The sequence below is a fragment of the Typopeltis vanoorti genome, chromosome 19, assembly GCF_054136105.1.
Source record: "Typopeltis vanoorti isolate ZY-2024b chromosome 19, IOZ_Tvanoo_1.0, whole genome shotgun sequence".
Lineage (NCBI taxonomy): Eukaryota > Metazoa > Arthropoda > Arachnida > Uropygi > Thelyphonidae > Typopeltis > Typopeltis vanoorti.
The window spans coordinates 38873321-38887359 of record NC_143567.1 but is presented as its reverse complement, the minus strand read 5'-3'; the positions used below and the strand labels follow the sequence as shown (position 1 = coordinate 38887359).

General features: G+C 34.8%; 1 protein-coding gene across 1 annotated transcript in view; it reads right to left on the bottom strand.

Moving 5' to 3' along the window:
• LOC150096009 (cell division cycle 5-like protein) overlaps positions 1-14039 on the bottom strand; it is a 205591-nt gene that overhangs the window by 23018 nt on the left and 168534 nt on the right. Inside the window, exons 12-13 of the mRNA XM_090409677.1 lie at positions 7360-7557; positions 5644-5727 (exon numbers count right to left, since the gene is read on the bottom strand). Coding sequence (XP_090265803.1) covers positions 5644-5727; positions 7360-7557 — 282 coding nt within the window. The remainder of the gene's footprint in view (positions 1-5643; positions 5728-7359; positions 7558-14039) is intronic.

The window sequence follows — 14039 nt, the reverse complement described above, 5'->3', positions numbered from 1 at the left end:
GGGAGTGTCTGCATATTTTGCACTGCACTCGATGTCAAGATGCTATGTTCAGCTGAACTGACAGACTTCCAACATGGGATGGTAGTTGGGTGTCACATCAGTGGTCTTTCTGTTCACAATATTACTACCTATCTCAGTATTCTGAAATCCATCACATTCGTAGATGGAAAGTTGATGGTGCTACCACAGCAGGAAAACAACCTGGAGGCCATTGACACTCACTGACTGAGATCATCGAGCTCTGTCTTGGAATGTTTGAGCACCCTATACGTCATCAGCAATGGGCCATTCAGACAAACTGGAAAATGATGAAGGGGACATGTTAGCATTAGAAATGTCTGCAGAGAGTTGCATGCCTTAGGTTACTAGGGCATGCAAGACACATATTACCCCATAATGCCAAACAATGTTTGGAATGGTGTCTTTTTTACAGCATTCCTGGGCCACAGATGACTGGAAAAGGTTCTGTGGATCAACAAATCACACTTCCAAACGTTTCACTCTGACAACTGTGTTTGGATCTGGAGATTACCTGGGAAACAGTTCTAGCCGGACTGCTTCATTTCAACTGTCAAGTTTGGTAAAGGCTTGGAAATGGTATGGGGCTGTTTCAGTTGGATGGGACTTGGTCTATTGGTGGATGTGCCCAAAACCACGATGTCTGATGGCTATCTGGACATCCTAGACAACTTCATGCTTCTGTGGAAGTACTTTGGCAGTGACCCTTGTATGTTTGAGAATGGTTTCCACAAAACAATGGTGAAGCTGTTGGAAGTTTTTCCACTTGGTTGTACTATAAATTAAAGATACCAAGAAATTATATACTTGGTTTAGTCCTTTATCCAAGTGTAAGCAAACAAAGTTTGCACCTGAAATATAATCAGGACTGGGGCAACTCGTATATGGAAGCTAAGACTTCACATCTCCTTGGGAGCATATATAATGCTATTGATTATGGGAAGGGTCACTACGAGACTGGTTTCAACTTTTATTGAGGTCTCATCAGTGGAGCCAGACACAGAAGTGATACTAAGGTTGAAGTAATGCAGAAGTCATATTTTCATATATGAGTAGCCAAAAGGTGTCACACCTTATTATTAAAATACTCTGGATTAGAGAAAGTTGTTGGAAGTTTTCCAGTTGGTTGTACTATAAATTAAAGATATCTGCATTACTTCAACTATAGTATCACCTCTGGATCTGGCTCCCACTGATGAGACCTCAAGAAAGGTTGAAACCAGTCTGGATAGTGACCCTTCCCATAATTCATAGCATTATACATGTCTGAAAAGGAGATGTGCTTTGCATTATGGGATAATAAGGCAAGTGAAGTCTTAGCTTCTTTATACGAGTTGCCCCAGTCCTGAAAATAGTTCAGGCACAAACTTGTTTGCTTACACTTGGATAAAGGATTAAACCAAGTACGAGGTGGTATCAAAAAGTTTCGAGACTAGCTCTGTTTACGAGAAATTACTTTATTTATCTACGTTTATACGCTATCATCTTCAAAATAGTCCCTTTGCATAGCAATACAGCACTCTCAGAGTTCCTGCCACTTCTGGAATGTGTCCTGAAAGTCTTCTTTTCGAAACGTGTCAAGCACCTTCTGCGATTCGCGCTGGATCCCTGTAATGGTGTCAAAACAGTGACCTTTGAGCTGGATCTTCATCTTCGGGAAGAGGGCAAAGTCCGCAGGAGCCAAATCTGGCGAGTGGAGTGGGTGTGGAAGTGAGATCATGTTGTTTCCAGCAAGAAACTCACGTGTGAGGAGAGCTCGGTGGCAGGGTGCATTCAGTTTTTTGCCACCACAGATCCAGTTGCTTCCACCGAATGACCTCCCTCAGATACCTTAAAACCTGGCAGTAGAACTCGCTATTGACAGACTGGCCCCTGGGGATGAATTCTTGATGCACAATGCCACGAATGTTGAAAAAGACGATGCGCATGCACTTTGTCAAGCTGCGGACCTGCCTTGCCTTTTTTGGTCGTGGAGATGATGGGCTCTTCCACTGTGAAGACTGTTGCTTCATCTCAGGGTCGTACTCGTACACCCAAGTTTTGTCACCGGTAATGATCCTCGACACGAAGGACGGGTCATCCATGGCATGCTGATGGAATTCTTGGTACACTTCGATGCGGTGTTCGTTCTACTCCTGGGTCAGCAGCCTGATGACGAACTTGGCAGCAGCACGGCGCATGTTCAAATCACGTGAGGATTGCCTGGACTGTTCTGTATGACACACCGACAATGGCAGCAATGTTGTGGAGTGTTCTCCGACGATCCTCATGCACAAGTTGCTGAATGGTTTCGACATTTTCGGGGGTTGAGCTTGTTGAAGGTCTTCCTGATCTCTCGTTGTCTTCCAGTGATGTTCTTCTGCTCTTGAAGCACGTGTACCACTCAAAATACCTCGAACAGCTCATTGCAGCATTGCCGTAAACTTGCTGAATCATGTCAAACGTCTCTATGGCAGATATGCTCAGTTTCATGCAGAATTCCATGGTTGCTCTTTGTTCTAACTTGCTGTCCACGATGAAATCTCAGACGTGGTAACGCACATGGTCAGAATAGCAACAGTTGCACAGCTCCCGATGCACATAGGACGATGTCTTTTGGCATGCTGACTTATGAAGGCCAATGCTCCCTGTTACTGTAAGCAAAGTAACAGAGAGCACCGGCCTTCATAAGTCTCGAAACTTTTTGATACCACCTTGTATATAATTACTTGATATCTTTAATTTAACGGTGAAGCATTGGACTGGCTGGCTCAGAGTCCGGACCTCAACCCCATCGAACATCTTCGAGATGAATTAGAATGCTGAATTTGCTCCAGACCAGTGGCAGTCATCAGCAGTGGGAGTAGTTTTGCACAAGGAATGGAAGAATATTCCTGTTGTGGCATATCAGAAATTGGTTGAAAGCATGCTCCAAAGGGTAGTTGCTGTCATTCAGGGCAAAGGTGATCCCACTCGGTACTAGAAATGTAATTAAAATGAATTTTTTTTTAACCACAACTAGGTCTTTTATTAACATAGTGTATATCCCCTATTCCAGGTTAAATTCCAATCCCCTAAGTAAGCCTTGATTCTCCAACATATGTGCCAAGGCTGTACAAACGAAGAACCAAGCATACTGAAAACTGCCTATCATAAAAAAACTCTGCCTTCCTTCTCTCTATGTCACTGTTTTCACCAAAGCCTGAAACAGCTGCAAGAAAATCATCAATGTGCCAAAATTTGCATCATACCCAATATTTAACCAAATACAGTTAATTTTAGAGTACTTCCCACAATATTTTGAGCTTCTGGCTTCACCAGCCAATCAGAGTAAATATCAGCTGATATGGTATTATATTTGTTTAGCAGAGGAAAATTTCAGGTCATGGATTGTGATATCATTCAATAGGAAATCCAGTTTGCTAAAGTGAGCTTAAAAAACAGCACTGATTCTATGGAACTTAGGCCATAACAAAAGTATATTTGTCACATATGTCACATGAGCTAGAAATGGTGAAACCTAAACTTGCAGAATACAGGATAGCATTCATACTAATTTTAAGTTGAGGATCTGAAAATTGGGGTGGAAATAAAACAGTTAATCAATGATGAGAGACCACAGACATGAGAGCTGTGAGAAAAATTAGAGTGAAAAACATATGAAATCATTGGCAGAACTGTATTAAAAAATGGAGATGTTAGAAAGTAACATGACATCGTTAACATTTAAAAATACATACAACGTAAACAAAATGAGAGAAGAGTTTAGAAATAGATGTTATTTCTAAACTCTTATCTTCATCAATCTAATGAATCAAAAGATCATTAGATTGATGAAGTAGTGACTTAGAAGACAAATGTGACTGAAATGGATTTAAATGAAATAAACTGTTGATAATAAGCTTGATAACACAAACTTAAGTAGGGAATATTATCATAGTAACTACAATACTTCCCTTGAAGACACATACCAGGGAATGATGATGATGGATTTCAGATTGGATACAATAGGTGATAAGTCTCTCTCTCCTAGTGAAAACAATAATAATAAAAAATATGTAAAGGAGGAGGATAATATGATTTGTAACAAAATTTTTCCTAAGGAAGAACATTAAATCTGGATTTTGCTGTGTGGTATAGGATGCCTTGCCAAACCGTTCTTTGTTTAAAAACACTAACCACAGTATAGCACATTAAGTCAGCTGCCACTATAGCAAACATTGTGAAATTCTTCAACTAAAAGAAACTACCAAAAACACTAGAGAAAAGTCCAACAATAACACTGTTATAGTAAAGGAAATTCACTATAAAACTTTACATTTTAGCATATTGTACCTGGGTTTGCTATAGTAAGAGTCAGTATATTCCTCTTTCAAAACATAAGTTAATTTCTGAGACAGGATTTAGGTTCTTTATATATTTTGGTGGTATGTCAATAACATTGTTTCACAAGCCACTTTAGACACCTACATAAAGAGTCCTCTATTGTTGCTTCAAAAGACATGATGGTTTTTTAAAAAAAATTGCAAGTCAACTGAGGAAAGAAATATCATGAAAGTAAAAATTAACGTGATTATTAAATGCAAAGAAGCCTTAATTTAAAATTTTTAAGATTATTTAAATTAAATAATTATTTTAAAAGGAGAAGAAAGGCAGGAGGAAGATCTGACTTTTACAACATTGTTTAAGTGCTCATATGCTTTGGACACTCACCACAGGATACGCTGGAAGTAGGCCATTCTATTACACCACAGCAAATACAAATATGAAAGGTTCCTCGAATCTGCCTATTTTCTTAACTGTCACCTTTGCAGCATAAGAGAGCTTTGTGCCAAGTGTTGCAGCAGAACGCTTCCTCTTTATATCCTGCTATTAGATGTTTGCTCAGTCATCATCTTTACACCTTGGGAATACGCCAGATGTTCTCCCATCCAGATGGCAGAGTAATGACAGGTGGTTTGGGCAGGGACCAAAGCAATGAATGTACACCTGGATCTCACTTTCTAGATGTCCTCAAGGTTGCACTGCATGACAAAGAAAGAGGGAAGAGGTTGGATACCAGTGATGGTACTTTGGAGAAAAGGAAAGAAAAAAAGACGTGGAAGAAGTAAAACAAAGAATATGACAAGAAAAGTGCAGAAAAATAGAAAGAATGAAATGGGGAGTGAGAACTTCCCAGGAATAAACAGCAGATGAAGTGCAATGTGTAATTAGCACCACTCTGACCAAGCTAATATGTCTATCATGAAATTTACAATCCATGCAGATGGTAAATTTTACATTACTTCTCATGTTTCGTTCTTGCATTTCCAATAAAATCCGAACTGTTCCATTAATAAGTACTTTGTGCTTGAGAAATGCTGGTTTGAATCTAGCAAAAATAGTGGTAGACTTATTACCATGATTAATTTGTCAAATTCTGTTGTTAGTTAATAGCATTAAAAGATAACATGAATAACAACCATAACATCTAAACACCTCTACATGTTTGTAGCAGATGCTTAACTAAAGACAAGAACATTAACACTGCTCAAAATGCTTCGAGCTGGCTATTATTATATGCATTACATACAAAATTCATAATAATATGCATGCGAAGCATAGTTCAACTTATCCAAGAAATGAAAATCTTCTATTAAACTTTACCTGATAACCTCCTGTAAGAATCCTCAATTTCTTTTCAAATTTTGCAGCTCTTTTTGCCTCACGAGTCATATGACCTCTATTTTGCTATAATAAAAATTAAGACCAAAAAGACAATGAACATACTAGAAACTTAAAAAAAAAAAAAAAAAGAAGTCTCACTTTGAATTTCATTAGTAGGAATAAGATATTTTTCTAATGATTGATTTCTACAAGCATTTTTGGAAGAATAAGATGATTAAAAAGAACTAACAGTTTTTGGAATTAATACTTATATTGTATCATATCTTCATTTTTTGCTGTTATTATAAATTGTATCTATTCAGAATTTCTCATTTTAACAAATTCTTGAATATGAATCTATTGTTAAAGTAACTTTTTCATTGTTTACAACGAGTACCTAAAACTATTCAAACAGTTTGAACTTGGGCAAAGTACAGACAGAGTGGTTTGAAATAGCTGAAAGGCCAGAATGACATGTTCTAGGGGGTTCAAAGCCAGGTATCAATCTCTAAGCCCAGTTGCATTCTAGATAGCCACTCTCAATTTACCTTAAGATTCTAAGCAGGTGATGCAGTAAAAAAGTACTCAACTGTTAGCTGAACTCAGTAATTAAAGGCAAGGGGAACTGTACAATGTTTTATCAGATTAGCATTGTTGATAAAAGCTGCTAAAATGTTCTGCATGAATTAAAACCAGAACAAAACCAATTCATAATGAGTGTGTATTTTCATGATCACAGAACTAATGTAAATAACTATTTGGGAACATTGATCAGTGTAAACGAATAAGTATTTTAATACCAACTAGTTTCACCAAACTTAAGCTGTTGGCATCGTCAGGGTACAAGCACTGAGGTTAAAACATACACAAAATAGATCTTAACTGTAAATTCTAAAAAGTATAGTTACAAACTAAAATAGCATTGAACATGAATAATACACGTATCACATGTACATGATTTACTAGTTGTTGCTAAGGAATGTTCTATAGTTAGCATTAAAGTTCATTTCCTGTGTGTTCAGAGATCTAATTAGGGTTTTCCATATCTCTGGAAGTATTAAACCTTGGTTCCTGTTAAGGTTATCTGTAGTGCATGTGACTGTGGCTGCTTCTTTAAACATTTCTCTATTGGATGCAATGCATTACACTGCAGTCTGTAGATATAATACAACTAAATAACTCAATGAAGCAGCTTCTGGTTATAAGATGTTGGTGTGAGAAGGTTATACTGTGCATTCTGTGAAACTTTGAGGATACAGGTTTATTTAAGATGGTTTCAGAGGGGAGAGGGATATGCATCATCAATTAAAATTTCTATTCTTAATAAGTAGAGGTGGTGCATAGGTCCATCAAGAAGACCATGCTTGACTGACAATAGTTTAGATGCAAAGAAAAATAAAACCAAGATGCTATAGGTGAAATTTTTCTTTCATCCAAATTTATTTTTATTTATTTATTTTTGTCAAGGATCACATTTGGTATAGATTTCAGGATCAAGCTTTTTCCTGAAAAACAGATTGAAACCATAGAAACAATTACTTATATTTTGTAGAATAATATTTGTCAATTGCAATTTTATGAAGTATTAAAAATGTTAAAATTCCAAAAGCCACGGAACACTCTTATAAGTTATTTTATTATTATTTATTTATTTTTATGGTTTTCGAGCAATCAATGCACAAAGCTTGATGTCAAATAATTAATAAATAAACTCACCTCCAGCCTTTTCTCAAGTGACTCAATCCTGTCTTTTTTACTAGCCAAATTTGCTCTTGTATAGCGATTCTGGGCTGGCAAAAATAACACTTGAGCTAAACACTCTTCCCAGACCTGGGTATATGCTTCTAAACTTAAATCTCCATGTCCCATCCCTTTCTTTACAACTTCCATTTCTTGTTTCAGCAGGTTATGAGCCTTAAAAAAAAATAAAATAATAGTACAATAAAATAAAAAAGTGAGGAAATTATTAATTATTAATAAAATTTTATTACAAGATCGATTTAGAAATGATTAATTTCTGAATAGGTCTTACAATAAAATTTAAGCAACAAAAAGAAACAGCAACACCATATGAATTAGCATTCCAATTTTAAAAAATTGACAAAAAAGATTTAGTCTATAGCTGTTTCACATCAACAACTGCATCAGTTTGCATTGCATAAAATGAATTAGCACCAGAACAAAACTGGCCTGGTTGGCTGTTTTGTTCTGGATGGGATTTGAACTAAGGATGTTAGTTCAAATCCCATCTTGAGCATGGATATTTGTAAATGTTTTAAGCACCCCCTGCAATGCAATTGGAAGAACCATGGTACACTGCACACTTCAATTGGAAAAGGCCTAAGTTCAATTCTCATCATGACGAGAGGAATATTTATATGATTTTTTTTCAACTGAAGGTGAGTTAGCTGATCTCATACGGAGGTAGCAGGGTTTTTCATCCCGAATATAGACAAATCTGCCTTGAGAACACACACAATTTACAGACAAAAAATACTAGTGTGGTATAGATCAGCGCTTCCCAAACTGTGGGCCGTGAAAAAACGAAAACAAATTTAAAATGTTTTAAGACTAAGTAGATTTTTTTATCTAAAAAAAAACGTATTTAATTTTTATTATTCCTTTTTTTTTTATTTTTATATATATATTTTAATGGAAAAAAATCACACACTGGTGCGGGTTCACAAATTTTGCTTCCTGCCTATTTCGGCACTTAATGAATATTAATAAATATGCTTATTAATATAAGTTTCATTCCAAAGCAGAAATCTAAGAATTGCAGTTTCAAATATTTCACCTGATATTGACTTTTTGTGTAGCAGTATCGAAACACATCCATAACATTAAACTATTATTAAACTTCTTTTATGTTTTCAATTCTTTCTTTATTACTAATTGTTTTACGTTTCATGTGCTTGTACTGCAAATGTACAATAACAATATATCTATCTATATAAGATATAGTGCCGTGTCAAATGTGTATGTAAGATGCTAAAAATGTAATATTTGCATTTAATTTTTGCAATATTCGCTGTGTACGTTTTGTATCGAATATAAATACAATAAATATTATAATAATATATGTCTATATTACAATTTTTTTTTGAGGGGGGGGGGGCGGTGAAATATTTAAATTTTTCCAAAGGGGGGGCCCTGACATCCAGAAGTTTGGGAAGCACTGGTGTAGATGATAATAATAGTGGTAGTTTGCCGTAGTTGGTGGATTTAATGGTGGAGACTGAGGGTTGTAGAGTAGGTGCCCTCCCTCAATAAGTCTTTGGACTCCTTGGAGGTGTCACGTAATAATAATGATAAGTATTTAATAGCTGTTACATAAAAGAAGGTAAAAACTTCATCTTTTCCACCTCAAGAAGCTAATTTACTTTGTATGGAATCCATCTTCCTAACTGACGATGCTAAACTCCCAACAGATAATGTTACTATGGCAGAACGTCAAGCTGTAAAAAATCTACAGAAAAATAAAGATATAATTCTGCCAGCAGACGAAAGTAAGATCATGACTGTCATCTTAGATACTGAAGAATAACAACAAAATGTTACAATTACTACAAAGATATACTTAATGAATACTGGAAATAGATTCAACTCATGAATTTCAAAATTGTACTATTAATCTGAGAATCACCACAGAATTTAAGACTGTCTCTTCATTCACTTCATCCTCCCATCCCTTGATTACACGTTATGTCTAAAATACATAAGGAAAACTTTGCTAAGATCCATTCTAGAAGGCATTGAGTGTCCTATATACAAGTTTTCAAAACATTTGGCTAAAATTTTAAAAAGTTTATCAGGCTCAACCATTTCCTTCCTCAGGAATTCCAAACTTCATTTTGATTGTTAAAAACATTTATCTTCAAAAAGATGAAATCATGACCCGTTTTGATGTTATTTCCCTTTTTACTAATGCCTACAGAAGAGGTTTTAATTCTTTTAAAGGATAATTTATCAAAAAAAAGTTAGTCACTCCTGATCCATTGTATAAATTTTGGTTACTTCCTTTTTAAAAAAAATTTCTTATAACCCTGCAGAAAAATGGTTATCCTAAACAAACTGTTAGTAAGCTGCTATTTAATCCACCTGCTTACTGTACTGAAGATGTTAATGATGTATAAGATTTTAATATCCCTACTGTATATCAGCTCCATTTCACCAAAGTTAGCTAAAATTCTCAAGAAATTTAAAATTCACACTTTTTTTTACTCCTCTACCCAAATTCTGTTCCTTATTTGGTACACCTAAACTGAAACATGAAAGTTTAAAGAATCTGGGAGTATATCATCTTTTGTCTAACTGCAATGTGCCCTATTTTGGTCAGATGGAAAAATTATGAGTTGTGTATGGAAGAACATGTGAGAAAAATCATGTATAGAACTAGAGGATAATTATACACACACACACACACACTTTATCTAATCACATTCTTAATTCTGCTAACCCTGATGATGAAGATTTTATCACTCATCCAGTAATCTGGAACAAATCAGAAAATATTTGTAGATGCTATGATGAGCTTGAGAGAAGAATTATGGAATCAACAGAAATTGTCCTCAGTCCAGTCCACCTTAATACTAACCTCAGGTATAACCTCTCCAACTGTCACTCCTCAGCTATTCAATTTTGGCTTATGCAAGAACATACCCAAATGAATACGCTGAACAGTAGTATGGCATCCAGCACACATTCAAATGTCAGCAATCTATTTACAATTTAATTTATAGCTGTTGTTCTCCTGTAATGTATTTTTTCTTATGTTATGTACTCAATGAAGTCTTCTAACAAGACCAAACAGTTGTGCATTCAAATAATAAATAGTTTTTGTATTTTGTTATCCCTCGGCTTGTAGTAAGTAAATTATATATATCTTCATCCTAATTGTGTTGGAATGTCATAATATTCTATATACTTATAGGATTGAAGGTATACAGTCAACTCTCACTATAGCAAATAATTTGTGAAAGGTTTGATACAAATTTAGTTTTAGAACAGCACTAATTGATGGTATGGTGCATTGGCTGGGTCTATAATAGCACTGGTTATAGTAAGAGGTGATCTATCAGGAAATAATGATGATAATTTAGACAAGAAAAAAAGTATATATAATTACTATAACATCTTTTTAAAGTAAATCCAAAAAGTGTATAGTATCTATCTGAATAGATACTATGCACTCTCAGTCAGTTCAGCATTGCTTACATCAATCATTCAATCCACACACACACATATGTACAGACTTTTTTGTTTTTTTTAAATATATGTTGCTTACAGTTTTTTTGTTTTTTTTTTTGGAAATGCCTAAGAAAACTTGTTTCATGGGACAAAGGTAGTAAGTATAAATGAAGATAAGTATGTTGTATGGAAAGAATAAATTTAAACCCTAAAACAGGTGAATTAATGCTGCTACTGAGGTTTAAGAGGATAAGAAAATAGTGGCTGAACAATTCTAGTAGAAGTATCTGAATCTTAAGGAAATGGGATTCAGCTTGAAAAAATATCATTAACTGATAAGACTACTCTACTGAATGAAATTCAGCAGAGTAGTCTTATCAGTTATAATTTTCAATGCGTTTTGGAAGAACCTAGCCAGACAGGGGAGCAGTATTCCATATCTCATTTAAAAAAAAAAAAAAATAAAAAATAAAAAATAAAAAAAATAAAATAGTGAGTCAAGTACTAAGATGACAGGAGGATGCTACAATTCAGAAAAAAGTAAAATATTACTGATATTATTTTTAATAATTAATGATATTGTTGATGCTGCTGTTAATAAGTAATGCTTCAATTTTAGAAGGGAATTTACATTCTAAACCATTAATAATGTCAGCCAAGTAGCAACTTCTAAAATGCAGCCAAATCTCAGTCACTTGAGTACTTGGATTCAATTTTTTACATATGATGCATTTTTATGAGCTATTTCTTTTCTTAGTTCTTCAGATAGTTAAACAGCCAACAAGTAACTAGTTAAAGATATCTGCAGTATTTTACTTTCATTTATTTCCTTTACAACTTCACTTTTCATTTTTTTTTGATCAAAAACAGTTGAGCACTGTGACTTGTAGAAATGCCTGCAAAGTCCAATTTTAGTCTCAGAAAAATTTAAGCCCAATTTTTCAGACAACTTCAGCAACATAAACTATATTCCAGAATGGGTCAAAATGGACTGAACAATGTGAGTTGCAGAAGTTTGCAAAGGGTGACCTCACCCTTGCACCGTTTAAGTCTAATTAAGCTGTATTTTAAAAGGACTTTAAGTGATGTTAATTTCCAGCTACATTCCAAATTTAGTTGAATGTTGTGATCAACAGAGATGGTCTGCAAAGGACACAACTCTCTTAACTTTGTTTTTGTTCAATTGGCCTAAATGAAATTAAATTCTCATCTTCATCCACCTTCATTTTAATCTGATTATGATGAATCTCCCAGCAGACCATCATCAACATAAAACACAAACTATGTGCCAAATGTGGTTGAAATCAACTGAGAATGTGACTTGTAGAAGTTTCTGTAGAGGAGGAGGAGGAGAGAAACTATTCTTGAATGTTTTTTATATTTTAAAGTCCTCTTTTTTTAATTAATTAATTGGATTTAATATTTCCAATTTAGATGGATGAATCACATCGAACACTTCTGTTGAATTAAAGTAACAGAATGATAATGCTCATATTCTAATTTTACAGGTCAAATTTTGTTTCTATTGATTTCTGTAATAAGAATAGTTAGACTTGCTGCAGTACTTGGATTAGAGTTACTGTTGTGAGTAAAGATAGATTTTGGATTTGTGCATGATAAACTGCTTGGTTAAGATTCTCCATAATGGGAGAGCAAGTCCAGCTTTTTGACAGAGCTGTGGATATAGATATGAAGTATTTTATGCTAGAAGAAATGCAAAGTTATCGTTATTCTAAGACAGGAAATCTCTTCTTGGCTGACAACTACTGATAGTAAAAGTAAGATTATTAAGATTGCAAGAAATAATAAAGGTTTTAAAGGGATAGAATATAAATAACATATGAATAAGTTATTTTCTTCCACTGCATTTAAGGATGCTTTCTGCCAATATTGCTGGAAAACGTTTTGAGATGTATAAAACATGACTGACAGAAAGGCAGAAGTAACAAACAAAAAGCATTGCACATTTTATTACTATTTATTACATTGCATATTACTATTTAGGCCTGGAGACAAGCTTTGCACATTTTACCACTGCAAAGTAAGATTATGATTTCTTAATGATATATTTATTTTTTTACAGTACCTGACTGTAAAATCTACAGTTAACAGAGAGAAGGAAACTGTGGATAAATATAAATGATGGTATGTTTTGTTATTATTGTGAAAGTTTTGGTACACTTGGTGCAAACCACGGTTAGAGAGGGAATTTCAATAGGAATTAATTTAATCATACTGGAAAAAAAAAAATGTATTTAGTGAAAATACTGAGGTGTAATGGAGACTGCCTCCTTGTGGTGCATCCTGGGTAATGCTAAATAGACTACAGCAATAGATGGCTCTATACTCTCCTAGTAGGACTCACGGACACAGGCTCTCAAATAACCGACATACACCTACCGAGGACTAAGAACCAAGAATATGGGATCTCTTAAAAATATGCTAATTAAATATAGAAGGTATAAGTAGGGCTAAATGTGAAGTTCTTACTAAGATCCTGAACTACCATCAAATAGATGTAGTTGCAATACAGGAAATTCACACTAAGGACGATCTAGACCTGCTAATGAGAGGAAAAATACATGGATATAATGTGATCAATAGTATAAAAACCATTCCAAATATGGTGTGGCAACATACAGAAAAAATGACATTTCGAATTACAAAATCTGTGAACCAAGCATCAGCAAGGACATATATAGTGTACCTACTGTAATATCTAGATATACATACTATAACCAATGTGTATAAACCTGCCTTAGTTAAATGGCCTGATCAAGTACTGATCAGGCCATTTAACTAAGGCAGGTTTACAGCAACAACATCCAAGCATAAAATTGGGAGATTTTAATAGTCATCACTCCTTTTGAGGTTATAGAGAGAATGACCAAATGGCACCTTACTAGTGAACTGGATGGAAAATCAGAACCTCTATCTGATCTTTGATGCTAAAGATAAACCGAGCTTTCTCTCCTCTAGATGGGAAAGAGGATATAACCCTGATTTGTGTTTCTGTACTGTGGACGATAATGACAGCCACATTCCCATATAATGATAGTGAAAGACTGTACAAAGAATTCTCTACTAATAATAACCCTACAGCAGCTACTGAAGTCTCTCAACAATGCTAGGAAAGACAAATGGATTAAGACAATGAACAATTTTATTTTACTCATTCCAGCCGAAAAGCTTGGTCCCTGATTAGG